Source organism: Apus apus, chromosome 1, assembly GCF_020740795.1.
Source record: "Apus apus isolate bApuApu2 chromosome 1, bApuApu2.pri.cur, whole genome shotgun sequence".
Classification (NCBI taxonomy): Eukaryota; Metazoa; Chordata; class Aves; order Apodiformes; family Apodidae; genus Apus; species Apus apus.
Window position 1 is genome coordinate 70,289,176 of NC_067282.1, and position 21,995 is coordinate 70,311,170.

A 21,995-nucleotide genomic window follows, 5' to 3' on the forward strand; every position below is an offset into this window, starting at 1 on the left:
ATACAGGGGATACAACCTGAACGGGGCAGAGCACTGGTCTGTATTTGCACATCCATCAGTAAGGCATCTGAGCACTGGTCTGACTCATTTGGCATCTCATCTCCTGGCTCAGGCCATGGCCGTCCACGTTAGAGCAGTTGAGAGCCGCTAACACCCATTAAAGAAGGGAGAGATGGACACCTCTTGTGAGCTCCCTAGACATCTGCAAGTGGGTATGATGGGAGAAGCTGTTTTCTGTGCTGTTTTGAGGATGTGCTCCTACTGGACAAAAGGATGGAGCCTGCAGGATCATTGGCTTTAGGGGACACTGTCAGCAAGTTCCTGCTTGTTGGCAGTTATGCAGAGCAGCAAGAGGTTCCACAGAGTCAACACTTGAGGCTCTGGCTTCACTGTGACCAAAAGTAAACCACAAAATGCCCAGGGGAAGAAGACTGTCCAGTCATGTTCAGTCCATACTTGGTGTAGCTATTTACTTACAGCTATGATAGCCATGTGCCAGATGAAGTCAAGGCAGTTTAAGCCAAATAGTTCTTGACTCCTGCACACAGGAGAAGGTTAGGGTTTCTTGGGGGTGTCTGAAGAAGCTCAGAAATGTGCCTTCATCGTGTGAGGTTCCAACACCTGCTACAGACAATTAGTTGGGTGTGAGTGGGGATGTTTGTGAGGGAGGAGGCTTTGGTTGGGAGTAATGTATGTGAGCATGCAACCTATCCAGGGTAGCTCTTTGGAGGGCTTTGTGTGCAGCCATGTAGCTGTGAGCATGGGTGCTTGCTGGGAAAGAGCAAACATGTCTAGAAAATGTGGGTGACAGGATGAAAACCTCTCTGTGTGTGATTGTGGGAGTGTGAGCTTCATTATGGCTCAGTGGGCAAAAAAAGGTCACCCTAGTGCTGGAGGTGTGCCTGTTGGTGTGACAGGGCTTGTATGGCTGTGTCTAGCAAGACTGTCTCTAGGAGGGGTGTGTACCATGGGTATGAGTGTTTGGAGATGTTCCTTTAAAGAGCCTTGTCCTGAGAGATGCTGTGCACCAGCGTATGTGTGTATAGGAGAGCGTGTGTGTACCTGTCTCCGTGGGGATGGAGCTGAGGGCTCTGTGAGCAGCCTGCCTCCTTCCCTGGGACTTTCATACTAATGAGATCATGAGGTGAGAAGTACAGCCCCTCTGCAGAGCACAGGGGTCCTATCCTGGGGAAATCTTCATGCAACACGAGAGTCTCGGGAGATCTTTCCCCTGTGGCAGCATCCAGAGGCAGGAGACCTTTGCAAGGTGTCTGTGCCTATGGTGGTCATTTCATGTACCAGCTCTGCAAGGCTCCTGTCCTTGCTTTCCCTGCTTTCCACTGCAGCAGGTGAGTCTGACCAGTGCTTAGATACGGACCTATTCCCACACCTATATCTGAACCTCCTTAAGGCAGCAAAATATAGAGTATGCCAGAGGCATGGCAGCTTGGCTAGTTGTCCCCTGCTCATTACAGTATCAAGCATTTATATATCCCCTTACAGTATTTTCTGATTCCATAATGCTAGTGGGATTTGAATGCAGATAATGTTTCTAATCTTGAAAATCCTCTTGGCTTGGGACCTTGGGATAGAGGTGGCTGTAATGTAAGAACACAGCCCCTCCTCCTCCTTCTCCTCCTTTTAAATTCATATTGCTTGAAGTCCTGGCCAGCCAGAGCCCTTGTCTTTGTGTCAGCCTCTATAGTGAGTAATTTAACTTCAACAGCTGCACAGGGAGATGGAGGGGAGAAACTGCCCTAGAAGAACTGGACCAAACTGGTCATGCAGTCCCTGAGGTACAGCATGAGCTTTGGGCATGCAGAGCTGGCTTAGTCTGCGAGCAAAGACCACAGTCACTTGTAAGCTCATATCCCAGGCACAGTTTGCAGTCTTCCACTCAGGTGGTTGAAGACTTTGCAATGCACACTTTCTAGACACAGGATGACAAGCTGTGTCCTATGCAACCTTGGGAAAAGGAGGTGGGAGTTCGGGAGCACTCCTCCTTTTCCCCACTTACCTCAGCTAATAGCCATACATGGATTTGGGTAAGCATGGCATTCTGGATGTGTGAGAGGTGCCAGCCCAAAGTGAAACTTAGGTAACACCAAATAAGCAAGAACCACCTCATCTTGGGTGGTTTCAATAGTCACCAGCAAGCTGAGTAATGGGAATGGAGAGAAATAACTCCCTGCCAGAACATCTCAGCTTCACACCTACCATACTCATCTGAATTTAGGTGTGATCCTAGGAAGGTTTTGGGAGATTTAAGAAGTTCCACAAGGTCAGTCTGAAATCCTAAGTTATTGAGCAACAGAAGTGTCACCAGTAAAAAGATGACAGGCTGCCTGGCCACGATCCTGTTGCAGCTGCAAACAACAGTGATTGTGCAGATCCTTGCTTTTGGTGTCAGTTTTGTTGCTAAATGGCAGAGAAAATCCAGCAGAGGTTACAAATGGGGGTGGGAGGGATAGGTGTCTCAGCATGGTCATTTTTTCATTCTGGAACCTCATTATGGCTTTGTGCCCTGGATTTTCTTCTCACTTCTCTAGCACCTGCTTGGAGCTCCCGCAGACAGTAAGGCTCATTTCCTCCAGAGGCCCAGGCCAGGCCAGAAGGTACTGGGGACATCTGGGTCTCTGTGAGAGCCATCATGAGTAAACTTCTCTTAATCATGGGGACCTTTCTGCTTCTCTAGCTGACAGTGGTGGAAAAACAAAACTCAAGCAATGCAAGGAGGAGAGCAACAGGGGATGATAAGGGAACATCCCTCAAGTAGTCTACACTTCTCTGCTCTTTCTCTCATTACTCTCTTAAAGAATACATTTTATGTTGATGGTCAGAACCTGGCTGATGAAATTATGATTATTTTATATTATTTTATATTCCAAAGTGTTAGGGTTTTATTTTCAGAAACAGCAGGAGGAAATTACAAAAGTACAGGATATTTCCCCCAAAACTTTGAATCCTTGTGCAGGACTCTGTGGTTGGCTTCTCTGTTGTTTGAGCTGGTGGACAGTTTGTTGGAGAGCAAAGGGGGATCTCTCTCCTTCCTAATGCTTTGCTCTCTCCTCTAGCATCACCTTGCGTAGCCCACCCAGCAATATTTTGGGTTCTTGCATAATTCAGGCTGGTGAATTGCAGGTCCTGAAGAACAGTGGTGGTCAAAGAGAAGGGGCAGAAGCCTGCTGAGCACCTGCCACCAGAAGAGCCGCTCCTCTGGTAGAGGGACCTGGGGAGAGCACCTTGGTGCCACCTCCCTGCTCTTTTCCACCACCTGAGCTGCCTGGAGTGGCTGTTTATTGCTGAACCTGCTCTCCCAGGGGGTCACTGCTCCTCAGACTAAAAGGCAAGTCTCCAAATATGAAACATCCAAAGGTCACTCCCGTGGAGGTGGCTTTCACAGGTAACGCTCCAGAACACGGTGCTGGGGCTTTAATTGCCGCTCAGGCCGGTCAGATACATGATGTGTTCTTTGGCTGCCTCCCCAAAGGTTTCACATAGTTCGGGCTGTATTTTTATCCTCACTGGGCATCCCTAATTTTAGTGAGCTGTAAGCCAAGGTGCAGCCTCCCCAGCCATGAGCTAACTGGGGCCCATGCCTGTGCCGCCAAGCACCCATGGGTGCAGGGACCACCTGCCACTGCTCCCATCCAGCCCTCACGGGTGCTGCACTACAGATGTTCTGCTGACTCAGCTGGGCAGCTTGCATGCCCAGGACAGCTTGGGCATGCGTGTATGCATCTACTGACCTGGGTGCTGGGGTCTGGGAAGGTCCCCCAGGGCTACCCCACTAAGATCCCCTTTGACAAAACAGAGACCAGAGGAGCAATCTTGGGGCTGTCCTTGACAAAAGTGTGGCCATCGCTGCCTTGTTGTCCTTCTGGCCTCAGAGAATTTGCTTTGAAACTGTTGGCTGGATGCTGCCAAGAAGCTCATGCATGGCACAAGCCAGCTCCTTTCAGTAGGTGCTGGGGGAGGGAAGCATGCTTGAAATTCAGCCCATTCACCTCCACAGACCATTGTCCATGGCATTCCTACGCCTCCAGCTCCCAGGAACAAGCCAGATCTTTTTTGTTTCTGACCGAGTGGGTGTGAACCAGTGCCTCTGAAACTCCAAAGATTCTGGGATGCTACAGGCAGGAGCTGGGAGCTCCCACCTTGCATCAGTGGGAAGGATCAGAGTGGGGGGTCCTGAGGGAACGGAGGCATCCTTGAGGAAAGAAAGGCCTTTTACCCAAGCAGTGAGCAGAGAGAAATAAGAACTGAGGGGAGCTTTAGAAACACTCAGACATCTTTGTGCAGGGTTTGAGGTGTCAGAGGTTTGCTAGCTGACAGCAGTCCTGTCTGCTGCCAGGGCCAGACAGTCCCAGAAAAATCACATATCATGTATGGCAGCTGGCCTTTGCCAAATCTGTGCCAGAGAGAGGGCAGGAATGAGCACCATCAGCAATCCTGAGGGGGGGAAGTTCTGGCCCTCCCGGGGTGCTGGGAAGGGGAGGAGTGAAAACCTGCTTCCAGGCCCTCCCCCAGGAATGGAGTTCTTCCCCACTGCTGCTCGCTCTATTTCCTTGGGCAAGGTTTCATCTCATGTATGTAGGTAAATCCCAATGTGCAAAGGAGAAAAAAAAATAATAATAGAAATGAGAGCCTGGACCTGGCTAAGTGACTTCTTTCCTAGGCCATGGATTCCTTGACTGAGTGCCTGTTATTTAGGTACAGAGGCTGCAAAAGGACATTTTTGGTCATCAAACCCAGGACTGTGTCATTTAATATCTGTCACAAAGCAGTCAATGTCCATTTAAAACTTGTTGGGCTGTTTTTCCCTTGACGTCTTCCTCCTCCGGTGATTAGGGACTTCCTAGTTTCCAGACTTGGTTTATTCTTAGCCCATGTGTCCTTAGGCTTTATGCTTAAATAGCTCTTCTCCCTCTTGGGTGTTTAAAGAAAATTATTGTATCCCCTTTCCACTCTCTCCACAAATGAAGCTCGGGCATGGAGGAAGGGCAGTCATGGGCTTTGATTAGTTTGGTTTAGATGAAGGGCACTGGCAGGCCAAGCTTCAAAGTAAGGTCACAGTGGGCAAGCAAAGCATGGCCCACCATACCTGGTCTGCATGGCAGAGGAACAGCTGCCCCAGCCCATGGGAAGTCTCCTGAGAAGTGTCAAATTCCAGGATGGAGAACATGAAACGATTACTATAAACACCTCACAGGTCCACTGAGTGTGAGCTCAAGCTAGTTCTTTTGAGCCCCCAGGCTTGGCCACCTTGTTATACATGAGTGAGACCCTGCCTCCCAGAAACCAGCCCAACAGGAAGGCACAGGAAACCCTCTTTGGCAAGTTTTTGGGAAGCTGACTAGCATGGCAGGATGGCTCAAACCTAAGAGACTGGGCTATTCAATGTTTTACCTCAATTGCCTTTCTAAGGGAGGGGAGACACAGAAGAAGTCTCCATGCAATTCTCCAGTGGGACAGTGGGAAGACCTCCTTGCACCAGGGCTTAGAAAGCCAGGAAAGCCTGAGCAGGCTTGGCCTTGCACTGTGTCAACAAGCACACCCAAGCTCAAGGGGGTCTGCCGTGCTTTCAGGTGACATTTGGATAAAAGTATGGTCTCTGGATTAAAACAGTTTTATTTTTCCTTAGATCCTGGGATTACAGCTAGTCTCTGCTCTGAAAACTGCTGTCAGCACACCTCTCTCCAATCATACTTTAGTCTTTGATAAAAGTGTCTTTCAAAGAGCAGAATGGCATTGAAAGTGGGGTCTTATGCTAGATGCTGCTCATGCAGCCAGTCCAAACTCACTGCTGGGAGCTGATGGAGGGACTTAAAGAAAGAATCTGGGCACTAACAGGTAAGGCAGCCTTGTAAATTGTTTCTGCCACTGTTATACAGGAAGACCAAACTACATCCTTGTCCCTGGGATGTCAATGCGCCCATCTGTGAAATGAGGAGCTCTCTGACTTGTTTTTTGGACTGGAATCCATGAGTGAAATTGTGACATTCAGTGAGTAAAATCCTCCTAGGTGCTACTTCTAAAAATCAGTGCTCTGCTGGCTGTTGATGAACTGAGACCTACATACGTGGTCACAAAGGACAAAGTAATCAGTACAAGTTTTTCCTTTTCTTTCTCTTCCCTTCCTTAGTTTTGCATTAACTTGTCTATAGTGGAAGCCACTTGCTTTAGTAGCCATGGAAACCAAACCACCTTTTTTAGTACAGGTGTGCACGAGGCCCTTGCACATACCTATCCAGCCATGTGTGCCTCATCTCTCACCCTGAGAACTTCTTCTGCAGAGACCTGACAGTTTCTGTGACACTGAGTGAATATGTCTTGTATAATGTGTCTGCCCAGCCCAGGAAGTTGTGTGGAGGCACTGTCTCATGAACACAACCATTTTTAAAGAAAAAGACTGGAATCTGTCTGTGAAACAAACAGAGAAGGGTGCTTAAGGAAAGGGCTTGGTTTTGTCGTTTTCTGTTTACATTCATATATACACTCTACCTAGACATGGGTTCCTATGAATTTCTGGGATAAACTACACAGACCCAAACTTGTAACCCTTTTTTTCTGTGTTGCATCAGAAGCAGAGAAGGACTTCTTGCTATATATTGTTCTCATGAGACTTCAAGACCATGTGGTGGAAGTACACCAAAACCAGCTGATCTTGCACCAGTTTTTTGATCATGAGCTGGAAGCTGCAGTATTTTCAACACTTGAAAATAAATTATTGTTTTCAAGTGAACTGGGAGGCAGACCCAGTTTAACCCTTGCCTTTTACTGGATTAAAAATCTACCTCTCCCTCTTACACCACAGGTGGCTACTGGCTGTCCCTGGGCACTGGGAGGATCTCATGCAATGCAATCTCATGGATTTATATTCCCAGGTTTGTAGGAGAAATTGTCCCTGGTGTTACAGAACCCACCATATATGTTAAGGAGTTTCACTTTGTTCTGCCATTTGTTGCTAGAAGCTGGGCAGATCCTGGACCTCATCTGGAAAAGAGAGTACCACATGCCTTTTCTCTTACCTCTCATCCTACTCATTTTTGCTAGGGCAGTTATCCATGAATTTGCAGCCCAGGGGCACTGTGCTACATGATTCCAAGGGACAGGGGCTGGCCCACTGGAAGGCGAAACTATCCCAATATTTAAGACATTCAGAGCTGAGAGGGAGAAGGGAGGAGGTCTGAGAAGCAGTGTTGTGAGACAGTATGAAACATGGTAAGGGGAGCTACAGAGTAGAAGAAAAGCAGACTAGGTATTTCTCAGCTTCGTTGCTTTGGTCTTTTCCTCTTTTGCCTCTGCTTTATTAAAGCTGAGCCCTTTTAAAGACAAATAGCTGTCTTTCTTACTTGTCTGTCAAAAAATTATTGTGAAGCCTTGTGCCTGGCTATTTCATCTACTTTTTCACTGTGCCCACCCCATGGGGCATGCAGGGCTCTTTTAAACATTGCCAGAGTAGAAATAGCTACTGTTAGCTCTGGGACTGTCTGGTTCCACCTCTGCTTTGCCTTGCATGGAGGCTTTTCCCACATCAAGTGATTTTCAGCAGTCAGTGGTGCAGAGTGGGTTTGTAGAAGAAAGGCAAGCAAAGGAGAAGAACCCTTTAACCTACACTGTGAACCAGCCTGTGCTCCTGATATCTCTGCCCTGGATTGTCTTCTAACAATCCTCCCCAGCCCCTTTCCACCTTATCTGGAAAGCAGTGAGCAGCTGCTTCTCCCATCATTGATTTAACTATTTTCCTGACAGACTAACCCAACAGCCCTCAGCTTTCCCACCCCAACCTGAGGGCCTGGCAATACCATCCTTGGAGCTGTTGTCACGCATAAAGGGTGGTCCAAAGAAAGGTGCTGGTCCTCCTGAAGAGCTCAGATGGCCCCAGACCCTGTCCTCACCAGGTGGCACTCAGCAATGTGGGTGGCAGGAGCTGTCAGGGCTGCTGCATGATGGTCTTCAACTTCATTCCCTTTCTAAACTGGAAAGGGACACTAGGCTGCATGGCAATCTGGTCACAGCTCCCACTGCACCTGGGTGTGGGAAGCTGAAGACCCTGTGTGCTGTCCCACTGTAATACCAGCTTTGCGATGGCACCCCTTCTCTGGTAATAGCTGGTGTGCTTCAGCAGTGTCAGTCAGTCCTGCATGCTGGAATTATGTCCTGGGAAGGGGAATTTTTCCTGTCACATCACTTTCTCCTCAGTCTACTGTTTGTGGTGAGGTTTTGGTAAAGTCCTTAAATATGTGCATAGCTTTATTCATGTGCCGTCAGGTTTTCTGCTTGATTTCCTAAGGCTACGAGACCCCTGTGATTCGCTTCCCTCTCCTTCCAGGTCTATCAGCTGACTCCCTTAATATTTTTCTAGTTTTGGGCCCTTTTCAGCCAAATTGTCCAGAGGCAGGGATCTCAGCATAATAAAGCCACTGCAAGTTTCATGAAGAGCAAGGACTTGGAAGGGAAGAGATTGAAGTGCTCTGAAAGAAGGAAGTGCCACCACAAGGGCCAAACCTCTGTTAGACAACAAAGGAGCCAGGCATAAGAGAGCCTCGTGGGCTCCTCACTCATGGGAGGAGCCCCCGTCAGAACTTGTTACTGACCACCAGCTGTATATTTCAAGGAAACCATGCTCATGGTTGATGGACAATACACTTCTAGATTGGAGGAGTGTTGTCTACATTCATCTTTCCTTTCTTGGGAACTTTATAGCTGTGGATTTTTTCTGCATGCTGAAGCTTAAACTGGTGGCTGGATGTGGAGTCAAGAAGGAACTGATTAGCACTTCTGGGACTTTTGCTTGCTTCAGCAATGTACCATCCATCACCTGAACACATCTAGGAGTTTCTCCCAGAAAATTTGCAGGAACTCAGACACTGGATCTCTCTTGTTGTTTTCTTGGTATCTAAGGTATTTCTTCAGGTCTTTGGTCTTTGGTCTTTGGAATGATACATTTCTTATAAGGCATATGTGGGAGAAACAGAAAGGGTAGATTATTTGGGTTTTTTCTGGATTTAACATCCATTATGCCCATTCCCTCCCATCTGCACATACATTCAGTCATGTTATTCAAGCAATAGGACATAAAAACCCTGAACCACCCAGTTCAGGTAGTTGCTTAGCTCCACACCCGCCGACGTTTTGCATGAAGACTGCTTACTACTCCTAGTGATAGAGACTAGTGCCATTTTATGGATGGGAGGCTAAGGACATGATGTTTCCCAGGCTGCAGAAGCAACACCTCTTGTTGTAAGTCAGTTAGTAAATTCTGAGTACAGTAAGATGGAAAAAACCACGAGATAGTCCGTTTTACCACACGCAGCACGCTACAGCGGGAACCCCCCAGGGTGGCCAGCAAACAACAGCAAGGGCTGGAGTGTTTGCCTTTTAAATACATTATTTCTGACCTAAAGGGCCTCCAGCACTCAGAGCCCTGAACCCTCTACTGAAATCAGATACACAAAACCTTCCTGAGTGAACTTTTCTCAGGTTTGGCTGGAAGTAAAGGCCCTGTCACTGCTCCTGTGCCTAGCCAGCAGCTCACTGCTCCAAGTACTTGCTCAGATTACAGGAGAGCTGGGTTCAGCTGCTGACTGCCTCCAGGGTGACCGATCCCAGGCTGCTCCTCTCCTGGGTGAATAGCTCCACACCTCAGCCACGGAGCTACTGGAGACGTTATTTTCCCTCTGCTTGTCCTAGTGAACATGTGGTGAAGTCCCATAGTGGGATGCACCCTGGAAGGGGAAGTTGAGAGTGACCCCCACAGCACAACACGTTGTGGTTTGAGATGAGGGAGGTGAATGCTGTCACAAGGGGGAGCAGATTACAACCTGGTTTGCCCTCTCCTTTCACGTGTGCCACCATGGTTGAGTTAGAACCGAAACTGGGAGCACCAGCACCTTGCTGGGCTGTGTCCTCTGCAGGATGAAACACATCCTATCTTCTCCCTTGCTTCCAGAGCCCCTCTCACCATCTGATTCCCTCAGGTGACAGAGGCAAAGGAGTGTTCAGCCTGCAGACTGCTATTCTCCTTGAGCTGTCAGATTGCTGCTGCTGCAGGTCCCAGTCCAGGGTGTGTGTGTGGGTGACTGTCAAGCTTGGAGACATGCACTGAATCAGCATTGCAAATGCTTGGGAAATGTTGAGGTCAAAGCCACAAGTGCAGGTGGCTGTGCGGCACAGTTAGCTGGAAGCTGAGCATTAGTGGGCTGGAGCACTACAATTATGTAAAGTCTGCTGTGGATCTAATCCTCAGCCTTTTGCCCAAGGTCACATCATAAGACTGTGGCAGAGAGGCAGCTGGAAACCAAACCACCAGAGTCCTAAGCTACTGTACTCACTGCTCAACCAAACCTTGTGAAATAAAGCTTTAAACCAGGTTGTGTTTGTAGCCATTGCACCCCTCATGCAGCTTGATTGCTAACATGGATATGGGTGTCATGGGGACTGAAACTGATAGAGCACAACAGCTACCTGCTTCTGTCAGATTTCTAAAAATACGTATTTAGCAACCACTTGCCATCTATTGAGCAGAAAATAGCTATCCTATTAAATAACAACCCCATTATACTACCAACCAGAATAATTTCAACTGGAGTTCCAGCATTATTTTTTTTGTCTTCGCCAAATGTTATTTCCTTGCTCACCTGGAGCAAGTAACTCTTTCCTGACAAGTCAGTAAAATCTGGTTAGTTTTTAAATCTTTCCTGTTGTCAGGCTTGCTGAGAAGATCAGTAGACTTTGAACTTGATACTGGAATTTTTAAGGTCCTAGCCCTCAGCAAGTGTATTTTCTAATTCACTTTTGCTACACTCCTAGGGGTGCAATGCATTTTCTCTCTAGATCTGATAAATAAAGCATCTGTGTTTCTTCTGCAATTCTCACTTTCTTTCCCAATGTGTCTTTCAGTTAAGAGGGACTATTTCTAAGCCTCTGGTAAGAAACAAGCACATAACAATCCAGGCTTGCAGCTGTATGATTCCCTAAATTACAGCTACACTACAAAAAATAATGCTATAAATATACTTCACAATATTTACCATTATTTATTTTACTGAGGATTAATTACTCATTCTTTCACCAAAGAATTAACAACTTTTTTCTTTTTTTTTCCAGCAAAGGAGTGGTCATAGTAACAGGCAGCTACAGACTGATTCTAAGTGCCAGAAAAACAAAAGGGGATATAATGCTGCATGAACAGGGAGCTTTTGAGATGGGGAACTAGGACACCAGGTTGCAGCACAGTTTGGTAAGGTGCTTGGCTGCTTACTCGTAGTGGGATAGAAAAATACAAGGGGGATACTGCCTTGCAGAGAATAAGAAAGGATCAAAAAATCTCAAGCTATGGACTCGGGTCTGTGCTGATGATGAGCTGAATTCACATTGCTGAGGTCTGCAAGGGTACTCGCTATTGCCTGGGTTTCTGACGCGCAATCCAGAAAAACTGTTGCCCAGCAAACAACTCAGAAGAACACAAAAAGGGCTTTTTCCTGGGTTTACCATCACTCAGGAGCTAACCAAGTAAACAAACCTAAACTTTTAGGGGCTCAGTGACCCCCTAAACAAGACCCTTTGACTGTCCCATCCCGTGGCTCCTCTCCATGGCTCCGCACAATGCGATGGTATTGACCCCGGGACACACAGAGGGACTTACCTCCAGGACCATCTCTGTCATCTGGAACTGCCTCTGGGCGACCTTGTCAGAGCTCACAGGCTCGTGGAAGAGCAGGCAGAGCATGTCGTACTTCTTCAGGGCCTGCTTGTAGTTCTTCTCGTTCAGGTCAATCACTCGGTCTTTCCCATCATAAGTGGGGAAGTTCAGTCCCTCTTCTGCCTTGCAGCAGAAAAGCAGGTAAAAACCTGCCAGGATCCAGCAAGTCGCCTTCATGGGGGAGCCCTGGGAGTGCAGTGGAGGAAGGGTAAACGTCTCCCTCCTTCTTAATTTGGGAACAGGGGGAGACCAAAGTCTCCAAGTGAAGTTCGAACTGAGTTTCTCTTTCTGCTGCCTTCCTAGTGATCAGCCCAAACTCTGCAAGGCTGCTGGGGATCAGCAAACTCTGCTGTCCTGGACTCACAACAAAGAGACAGACAGGAGAAGCTGTCAGGCCTAGCCCTGGATACCTTACATAGCTGTGTCCAGCTCCCGTGTCATTAGGAACTCCATTTTTAGGAAGCAGTTGTTTCGGGCTAAAAATAAACCCTGCAATGAATAAAAAGGACAGATATGACACCATTGAGGGACTTGCTGGCACGCTGCATCATCTGAGAGAGAGGGAGCGAGCAAGAGAGAGGGAGTGAGCAAGAGAGAGGGAGTGGAAGATGTGGATGCTGGGAATACGCAGGCTGGGTTTGCAAGGGGCAGACTTCACACGTGCAGAGAGCCAAGGCACAGCCTGTCCTACTAGGGCTTAACAAAAATAGAAGGTATTTACTGCATTTTTGAAATAAGGGTATCTCTCTTCAAAACCCCTTGGGCATCACAGTGATTAGGCTTTTGATAACAGATCCCAGGTTAAACTGTTTTAGAGCCTCAGCTGCACCGATGGAGGAAAAGTCCCATTTCCTCAGCAGCAAAGGAGGTGAGTGCTCATGGGACTCCCTCCTCCTCCTCCACTTGCCTAATGCACCAGCTGGAGCTGCTGGTTGACATTTAAGCTCTTTTCTGAAGCCCCTTCTCTGCTGGCAGGGCACCAGGAGGATTGTTGCCCCTTGGACCTGTAATCCTGAAGCAGAAGACAGCTTATGTTGCAACCTCCCATGCCCACAGCAGTTACCAGGCCACGTATGTTGCTGGAGAGGGGTTAAAGCCTTATGGTACTAAGGGGGGATGAAGGGCAGGAGCCACGTGCCCAGGCTGATGTCTAGGGGCTCTCCTGAAGATAATGGACAGATGCCACCATCTCTGCTGGCCTCCCAGCCGATGGGACCTGCCTGTTGGCCCAGAGAGGTTTTTTTTTCCACAACCCTGTTGCAATTCCCAGCAAGTGATCCCACATATTCCTTCCTCTTCCTTTCTCAGGAACAGTGACTGTTCCCTGGGGGGGGGGGCCTCTGCCACCAGCTGCTGCTTTTCTGTGTCACCTGCAGCACACTGCTGGGGGAGAGCAGTTTGGTGGCACAGTCTTGCCCCTCTTGCCCTCCTCTGAGAGGGGTGTCACTCCTGCCCCGTGAGTGGCAGCGACAGGCAGGTGGAGCCAGGCCAGATGGCTGCACGCCAGCCCCGGTGCTGACGCGGATCTGCTGGAGAAGGCACGCTGAGGGGCTGGCAAGGAAGAGCTTGGCAGGAGGCATGGGTCTACCCCCCCCACCCCCTTCCCCACCCCCAAGGTGATGAGCAGACCTGTGGCCTCATCAGGTCTCCTCCTTGCACGGTGCTCCATCGCAGCCTTGCTCTATCCACATGGGGGAAGAGGTGATGTCCCTCCTTGGTGCATGCAACTCTCACCCCAACCAGATGTTGCTGTTTAATTGTATGTCTGGGATTATTTCAATATTTGGGGTGAAATGCAAAGGTTACTTAGCAGTTATGGAATCACAGAATCATTTAGGTTGGAAAAGACCTTTAAGGTCATCAAGTCCAATCATTATCCTAGCACACTACCAAGTCCACCACTAAACCGTGTTCCTAAGCACCACATCTATGTGTCTTTTAGACACCTCCAGAGGTGGTGACTCCACTGCTTCCCTGGGCAGATGATACCCATCTCCTGGGTGACTTCAGAGCACACATGCCCTCAGCTTTCACTTTCAACCTGAACAGCCAACAACATACTGACAAAAATCCTGTGGGCAACAGTTTCCAGGTCTGCCTTTTTTCCTAAGCCTCCTCATGCCTTTTCAGAAGTTCAGCGTTTGCCTGCAACTTGAAGTCCTAATGATGAAGCCTAAGAAATGTGGGGAGAAGCCAGAGCAAGACAGAAATACGCTACAAGTGGAGTCAACCTTCAGGAGCAGTCATTTCTAGAGGGAGATATGACAAACCTGGGTATGTCCAATTGCTTTCAGTGAGAGACAAAAGACTTGTGTCACAGTGGGTGGCAATGGCTGGCTAGGATTTTGCTGAATGTGTAAGCTGTAAAATGCACAGCTGAACTTGTGGGATGACCAGGCACACACCAGGCTGGCTGGCTGCCTTTGAAGGATGCAAATGGATTTGGGTGCAGGAGCAGGCTTCTGCTGGCATCAGAGTGTCTTTTAAAGCAGGCACACATCAGACAGGGCTGTAAAAATGAAATGTTCACAGCTACTTCAAAACTGGTTTCCCAGGCTTTTGCCCTCCTTTTATTCTTGTAGATCTTCAGCAATTGCTCCACTTTCATATCGCTCAAGCTATTTTTGAGGCACTTTCTCTCTAGTCTGAATAACTTTTTAATCTGCCTAAAAATAGACACAATCCAATTTTCATTTTCTCCTCTTTTTGCAATCAAAAAAGAGGGAGGGGAAGGCTTTTTATTCACGAAAGATGTTGCCTTGTTAGCCCCAGATACATGTATTTTATCTGCTCAGGGCATGAGTAGCAAAGATCTGTGACTGTTAGGCTTCATCTCTGCTTTGAAGAGAATTCCTATGGCAGACACTGCATGTCATGGTCACTGGACAGTCCACCTCTTCACCTCTCCACTCAAAACCTCAGTGGGACTGTTAGTGCTAAATCCAGCAGACATTTAGGGGCAGGATCACTGTCAAGAAAATGGCAGTCTGTAGACGTAATGGATTTGGGGAACCTGAGTTTTGTTGAAAGCCCATTTCTACACAACACTGACAAAAGGTGTCTTTGTGTGCTAGATCCTCCCCCAGAGAGTAGGAGCAATAGCAGTTCCCCGTAGCAGGGAAGGATGAGGGGGACAAAGAGCTTTTCTGTGAAATCTTGGCTTTTGTATTCACAGGTTCACTACAAATGCTTTGTCCTCTATTTCTGCATAGTCCAAGGTCTTCCTGATCCCATTTAGTTGCCCAGGGTTGCAACACATCTGTTTCTGTGGCCAGTGCCATTTGAAGGAATGACATGGTCAGCTCTATGTCCTGCGACATTTGGCCTTCAGTTTATTCCCTGGCTAAGCTGGCATCTGTTAGTATCTGATATAAGTTGTCTGCAAGGCTCAGCCTCCCAATTCTGACTCCTCAACCATCCTCAAGAAGTGTCCTTAAGTCTTGCCTCAATAAATCAGTATGATGCTCTTCCACGGTGAACCACCTCACCATCCACTTGAAAGCTCTCTGAGAAACTGAGCTGATAGGGCTCAATGCCCATCCACCTGGGCAGCTGTCCATGTCATTCAAACAACCTTCAGAATTGGCCCCAAAACTTCAGGAAAAAAAAAAAAAAAAAAAGAGAGAATTAAAGGAAAAGCTTTCTGTTGATTTATCCACTATCCTACGCTCTTTGGGGTACATTCATTGAGCAAAATCCTGGCTCTGGGGAAATACGTTGCAAAACCACCCCTGACAGGCATTGAAGTAGGATTTTACTTTGTTTCTTTGAATTGTGTGAGGATAGGTAGCCAGTGACAGAAAAGCAGCAGAAGTGCTCAAAAGAGTACCATCTCAGCCCTTCACTTCAGGCCTAAAGAAATGCAGAATGGGGACGCAGGATAAATAAAAACCTAGTTCATTTTTTTTTTTTACTTGTATTAGAAATTTGGGATATCCACTTGCTGCTCCTCCCTCCTGGCTGCTGCAGCCACACTCCACGCTGCTGTTCTCACCTTCATTGTCCTTTCTAGCTCATGCAGTAAAAGAAGTCCCCAGCCGCTGCTGATCCAAATGCTTCGGTGAGCCTTTTTTTCAGGGCTGCAGGATTTAAGGTTCTGCTTTAGCTAATCTCTTTCAAGCTTCTAAAACCTTGTATGTTTTACAAGATAGGAGTATTCAGAAAATATGCCTTTTGCCACCGGCTAGCCAAGCAAGGTCACAGCTCTTAATAACTTTGAGCATACTGCTGTCATTAGGGTGGAAGCCTCAGAGATGAACTGAACCTTTCTAAGAAAACTAAGTGGATCACTATAATCTCGAGTAAAACTCTGCAGTGTGAGAAAACCTCACTTTCTTTCCCTTCCCTTCAGCCCTGAAAGGTAAGTCCTTTATGGTGCTTTACATTGCCTGTACTCCAGTGCAGTCATGTCAGTGTGGCAAGCACAAGGCAGAGAAGTTGTATCATTTGCACTCCCTTCCATTTTTTACCCATTTTTAGACTGCCTGAGATCTTTGTATTTTTTGACTGAAGTGTCCCGAGACCTGCCATGTGATAAGATGCTACAAATCCTTCTCCTCCTGTTTTCTGACACACAGACACTTTTTGATGAGAAAAATCAAACTCAGCACAGAAAAAAGCACTTACACAAAGTTATATAGAAGTTGTAAAGCGAAGGTCTGTGAGAGGTCTCGGAAGTCCTGACTCCCTCTGAGCCATGTAATGTCTCTGCTCACTGACATTTCAAAAAAGCCATGTCTTTTTTAGACATCAATGTTGCTCTGTGCCACCTTACAGTGGGACAAGAGGCAGCTGGGGGTAGGATATGGACATTAAAGTGTCCACTCCCACAGGCTTCCCATGGGCCTTCAGAAAAATCCCTCCATGTCCCAGTTCTCTATCTGAACCATGTCAGTGAGGTCTCGAAAAGGTTGCATGATGCTTGGGCACTAGAGTGATGGGGCTTTAGGCAGGCAGCGAGCCTGGGCCAGGCCTGTACTCCTGAAGATTTCTGGCATACTGCAGAGCTGGAGAAGGGGACACAACTGATCTGGCTGAATTTTCAGGAGAGCTGTTTCAGAGACTCAGCCAGACATGTGCCCCTGAGAGACGATGAGAGATGAGTTCTGGGTGATCTCTGTGAAAACCTGGTGATCCAGAGCCAAGCCCTGAGATGGCGTGAAGGCACCCAGTGCTACTCCTGTGAGAGGGGGTGTGATGTGAAAGGGTGCATGCTGAGCTCTGGCCCAAGGACCTTGGCAATTACTAATAATATAATTACTAATAATAATGTAAAAGAGATAAACCACATGGTCTGACCCAGTGAGTTCCCTTCTGGAAACCCTTGAGGCACATACAGTCTGGCCATTTCTGTTGGTCCCTTACCTTTTCCTTAGAGGAGGTGGGATCACAGGACTCCTGTCTAGCTTTGGCCATGATTAGTATGTCCGAGCATATGTCTGTGTCACTGCTTGCAGGTGCCCAGGTGTGCATTAACCACCAACGCTGCTTCCACCCAGCCCTCCAGGGCCAGGGTCTAAAACAAGGACCCTGCACTAGGCAGGGTTGGGGTGACCAGGTCTGGGATGCCACTTGCACCTTGGGTTTCTCCTAGCCATGACTGCACTAGTGTATTTAATAACATCTTGATGATTGGAGGGGTGTTTAATTTAGCTGCATGGCGCCGGCTGCTGCTGACAGAGCTGTGCCCAGCAGATTTACACCTGTTACACTACAGTGGCAGTTCAGTTTCTTTTTCACTCCTGTCCTCCTGTGCTGCCCCTCAAAACCTTCCCCCTCTATCCTCCAGGGCCCCGCACTCTGACACCTGCTGGGGCGCAGCTGGCAGGGCTGGGAAGAGCTGGGGTGAGCTCACTGTGTCACCAGGAACCTCATTCCTTTCAGATGATGAGACAGACAAGCTTAGTGCTCTCCTTAATTTTGTAAGGGGACAGAAAGGATTTGCTGCTCTTGAATTTCTGCTCCATTTTGACATCCCTCTTCTCTTACAGGACTAAGTACAGTCTGGGATGACACTGAATCTCTCTCCTGTCGACACCCGCCAGCATGTGCATTTCTAGGGTGAATAGCCTTCCAGTTCCAATGTCTTACAGGCAATTCTTTATGCATGCTCTAGCCATGCCTTTTTTATTTTTTTTTTTTTTTTATGTCACACAATTTTAAAATTCAAATTCTTCTGTGTGAACAAGTTCTACTGGCAACAAACCTATCGTAGATACTGTTATGTAGCTGGGGTCCAGTTACACAGCATTCCCAAGCATTCAGAAGTAATGACTGTGGTATTCTCTTCCCTCATCATTAAGTCAGCCTAGAAACTAGGAGGTCTGAGAAGTGCCTTGCTTGTGATATTTTTTCCCCAGTGTGGCAGCTTCTGGGTGCCTGTGCTCTAGCTTTTACCCACAGTCACAAAAGAGGGAAAAACTTCTCTATTAAAACTTTCCTATTTGAAAAATAGAAGCTGAAATGCTTCAGTAGTGGTTTTAATCCTGCCATCAAGAGCCACTGCAGGACCTGAAAATCAAACTGTATGATTATACAGTGGAAGTCAGCAAAGAGGTGGAGACCTCACCTCCCTCCTTAGGGATGGCCAAAAACTGCATGTCTCTGCCTTACTGAAAATGGGCTGCTATGAGCAATTACAGATGGCTGGCAGCTTTTTGGCTGGAGGAAATATCTCAGGGCTCCTTTTGAATCTTTTTGCACCTTGACTTAGCAATTGTCACCCATGCTTGAAGAGACACTAGCCTGTGTTGCTGAAAAATCTCCTCTTCCTGGGACAGAGCACTTCTGACCCTTATGGTGGGAGGTTGGGAGGTGGAGGCTGAGGCTCCATCTAGTGAGGCTGAATGCTCAGAGGAGTCCTGCTAGAAAGAAGAGACACCAGCAACAGCCTCCTGCACCAGCCCTGTCGTGGGATGCAAACAACAACAAAAATAACCCTACACGCTCAAAACCAGGCAGGCAGCTCTCTCCAGGAGGAAAGGCAGTAGCTGTGTATCTCCAAGCCCATGGCCAGCACATGGAGCATGGCTTTGCTTTTCTTTCTAACCTGAGTTTTCCAGACAAGCACCACCTGGCAGCAACCCCAAGCTGCAGCCTGTGCCGTGGCTTCCATAAAGGGCTGCTGGGATCACTTGTATTTATAATGCTTGCCTTGGTTGCAACGTGCCAGCTTGCAGAGGTCAGCTCTTCCCCAGCCCAGGGAGTCATTCCACACCGTGTGCTCCTGTTTCCATCTCCCTGTGCCAAGAGGCCTCCCACCCGCTGGCAGGCAGGACCTGGGGTTGGCTGAGTGGGGGTCACAGCAGGGGAAAGGGGACTGGGCAAATCCTGTGTGCAGGAGATAGGGTGCTTTGTTTCTAGTGTAAGCTCTAGGAGATGTGTGGCTTTCTCTAGTGATGCAGGGAAAGCCTGAGCCACTACAAGCCCCTAGGAGGCAGGCTGCCTCCAGGCCAGTGAAGAGTTGTCTTCTTCAGGTGCATTTTAGTGAGCACAACTAGTAAGGAGAATCTCTAGAACCTGGGTATGGCTCCTGCACTGGATATGGCTTGGGCCCTTCTTCTCTAAGTTCAGCAAAGATGACTTTGGACTTACTTGGATAGCTGCTGTACAACATGATACACTCCAAGCAGAGTTGTGCCGAAGAGATTAGACCATCAGATGCCACCATTCAGATATTCCTCACAGTTTTACCGGAAGAGCAAACTACTATGCAGCTCTCAATAGGTCCCTTAGTGAGTGCTACGGACCTAGTGAAGGCTGGAATGGGGGGCGTTTGGGTGGGCAGGAGATACAAGTCAGATTGGAGGATGGGACATGTTTTAGGTAAGACGTGAGGCTGTACGTCGATGGTGTTCTTCGTCCTCTTCTTCCTCCCAGCAAATATGCAGTGCCAGAAACCAGCACTGCAAACTGGGCTCTTCCGCCTCTCGGGAGCCACACCTCATGGCTCTGTGCACCATCTGCACGCTGAAGGCTGCAGCTAAGCTCCTACAAAGCCCCCCAGATTAGCAGGTGTGGATATACGTGGCAGGGATGGAGTAATTTGAGCTGGAGTTACTGTTAGTTAGCGCAGTTAGGCAAATGTCATATGTGAAAAGAGGATTTAAAATGATCTAGCACAGCAGTTTGCGCTGCAGCAGGAAAGAAAGGTAGCTTTATTTTAGTAAGTATAATGGATCCTGATTATTCCTTCATCCAGATCTTTGCTTGTCTTTTTTTTTTTTCCCTATGTGGGTTGTTTTTTCTCCCTCCTTCCCTTTCCTTCCTTCCTTCCTTCCTTCCTTCCTTCCTTCCTTCCTTCCTTCCTTCCTTCCTTCCTTCCTTCCTTCCTTCCTTCCTTCCTTCCTTCCTTCCTTCCTTCCTTCCTTCCTTCCTTCCTTCCTTCCTTCCTTCCTTCCTTCCTTCCTTCCTTCCTTCCTTCCTTCCTTCCTTCCTTCCTTCCTTCCTTCCTTCCTTCCCTCTTTCTCTCTTTCTCTCTTTTCTTCCCTCTCCTCTCCTCTCCTCTCCTCTCCTCTCCTCTCCTCTCCTCTCCTCTCCTTTCTCTCTTCTTTTCTCTCTTTTCTCTCTTTCTTCCCACTGCAATCCAGTGCAGAGGGAAAGATTCCCAGGATGAGTATTGACCATTCCTTACGCTATCCGGGACATTTTGACCAAGCTACAAACTGCTGCCTTGCCACAAAGTAATGTTTTCTGGACTAGTTATATTACTATTTTGGCTGAGTTAAAGCCTGCAGATTTATAAACACAATGCCCTTTCAAAGACCAATTTCAGGCTGCTGTCATTTCTGGATCACTATTTCCTTTACAAGTAGCAGACTTTCAGTGTTTAAACAGGCAATTAGATACTTAAGTTTAGTCTTGTGAAGGTGAGAAACTTCTATTATTTTGTCACTCCCACAGTTCATTCTGGTTACTGTTTGTCCAGATTAGATCCACAAAACAGATTTAGGCAGCCAAATGACTCAGGACAGGGCCTGATTCACTGATGCAGTTAACATTTTGCAAATCTGCTGGAGACCTCAAGTCCTTAAGGCCTCTTGACTTTCATGCACTGTGAACATAGGAGGAAGTATGTGGCTGAATGGCATCGTTTACACTGACAGCACAAACCCAAAGATTTGCACATGCCAAAAAAAGGAAGAGTACCTAAGAATCATCTCAGGCAGACCCTCGATCACATTAGTTGAAGTGCTACTCAAAAAGTATCCAGCCAAAATCCTCCAGTGACAGAAGGCACAGTTTCTGTAACATAAAGGACTCTACGTTGTCTTTTAAATTGACAAAAGAGTTCAGATAAAACAGTGAAAATTTTTCTGGTGACCTTTTAAATTGCAATACTTTAACTTTTATCACAAATTTCCTTCTTGTACTTAACCTGCATCTCAGATGAGAGCTGGGAGACCACTGCTTGACTATCAGACCCGAAACCTCTGTATCCACTGGGAATATTGTGAAGGAAACCTAGGGACTCTGATACCCAGGGGTGGGGTTAGGGTACCAGGAACCTGCCCACGGCCCTCAGACCCTGAGAGACCACCTAATTGAACTCTAGTGAACCAGACACGATGACCAGCTGCTATCTTTAGCTACCCAGTGATAGTAGGTTGGCTTTTTTTTTGCTGTAAATTACTGGACACAGGTGTGGAATTAATTAGCATAAGTAAAATTAGGAGGCAGCATTCCCTCTGTCTCCCTGCTGATGCTGACACACTGCAAGACATTGACCTTCTCTGAAGTATTAGCCTGTATAGCCCTGAACCCAGCAAAAACACTTAGGCCTGTGCTTAATTTTGCATCTCGTTAGTTCTGCCCTTGCGTTGGAAGTTAAGCATGTGGGTCACTGTTTTCCTGGATCAGAGCCCAACTCCTGAAGGCTCTTCAAGATATAGCTAGATAGAGCTTGTCAGATGACACAGTGCAATTAATGTAAGGGAATTCTGCTCTTTTTTTATTATTATTTTTTTTCCTATCAGTGGCTGATAAGTTATGGATGGGCTGGGCTGATCAGAAGCATTCAGCAACAGTTTTTTTGCAAAACTACCAGCTATATATATACACATCAGCAATTTCTAGTTAATGACCTCTCTTCTGGGGTGCCTTCTGTAGCTGATCAAGACCACGGCTTCTTGTAGGTCTCCTGCAGACTGCTTGCAGAGGTCTAGGACCGAAACACTGAAGCTCAAAAGTGGCTGAGGTTCAGCTGTCAGAAAGAAGACTGAGCACAGTTACTGCAGTGTGAATGGGTCATCAGACTGAGCTGGTGGCCCCCGAGTCCAGTGGGATACAG

General features: G+C 47.5%; 1 protein-coding gene and 1 long non-coding RNA gene across 2 annotated transcripts in view; one reads left to right on the plus strand and one right to left on the minus strand.

Annotated features, from left to right (window-relative positions):
* Nucleotides 1-12,307, minus strand: part of CASQ2 (calsequestrin 2) — a 34,342-nt gene extending 22,035 nt beyond the window's left edge. The window contains exon 1 of the mRNA XM_051623900.1: nt 11,651-12,307. Coding sequence (XP_051479860.1) covers nt 11,651-11,884 — 234 coding nt within the window. The 5' untranslated portion in view covers nt 11,885-12,307. The remainder of the gene's footprint in view (nt 1-11,650) is intronic.
* A 121-nt stretch (nt 12,308-12,428) lies between these two features.
* LOC127386603 (uncharacterized) lies at nt 12,429-13,967 on the plus strand. Its single transcript, XR_007889941.1, has 3 exons — nt 12,429-12,575; nt 12,683-12,778; nt 13,838-13,967. It is a non-coding gene; the product is annotated as an uncharacterized LOC127386603 (long non-coding RNA).
* The last annotated feature ends 8,028 nt before the right edge of the window (nt 13,968-21,995 follow it).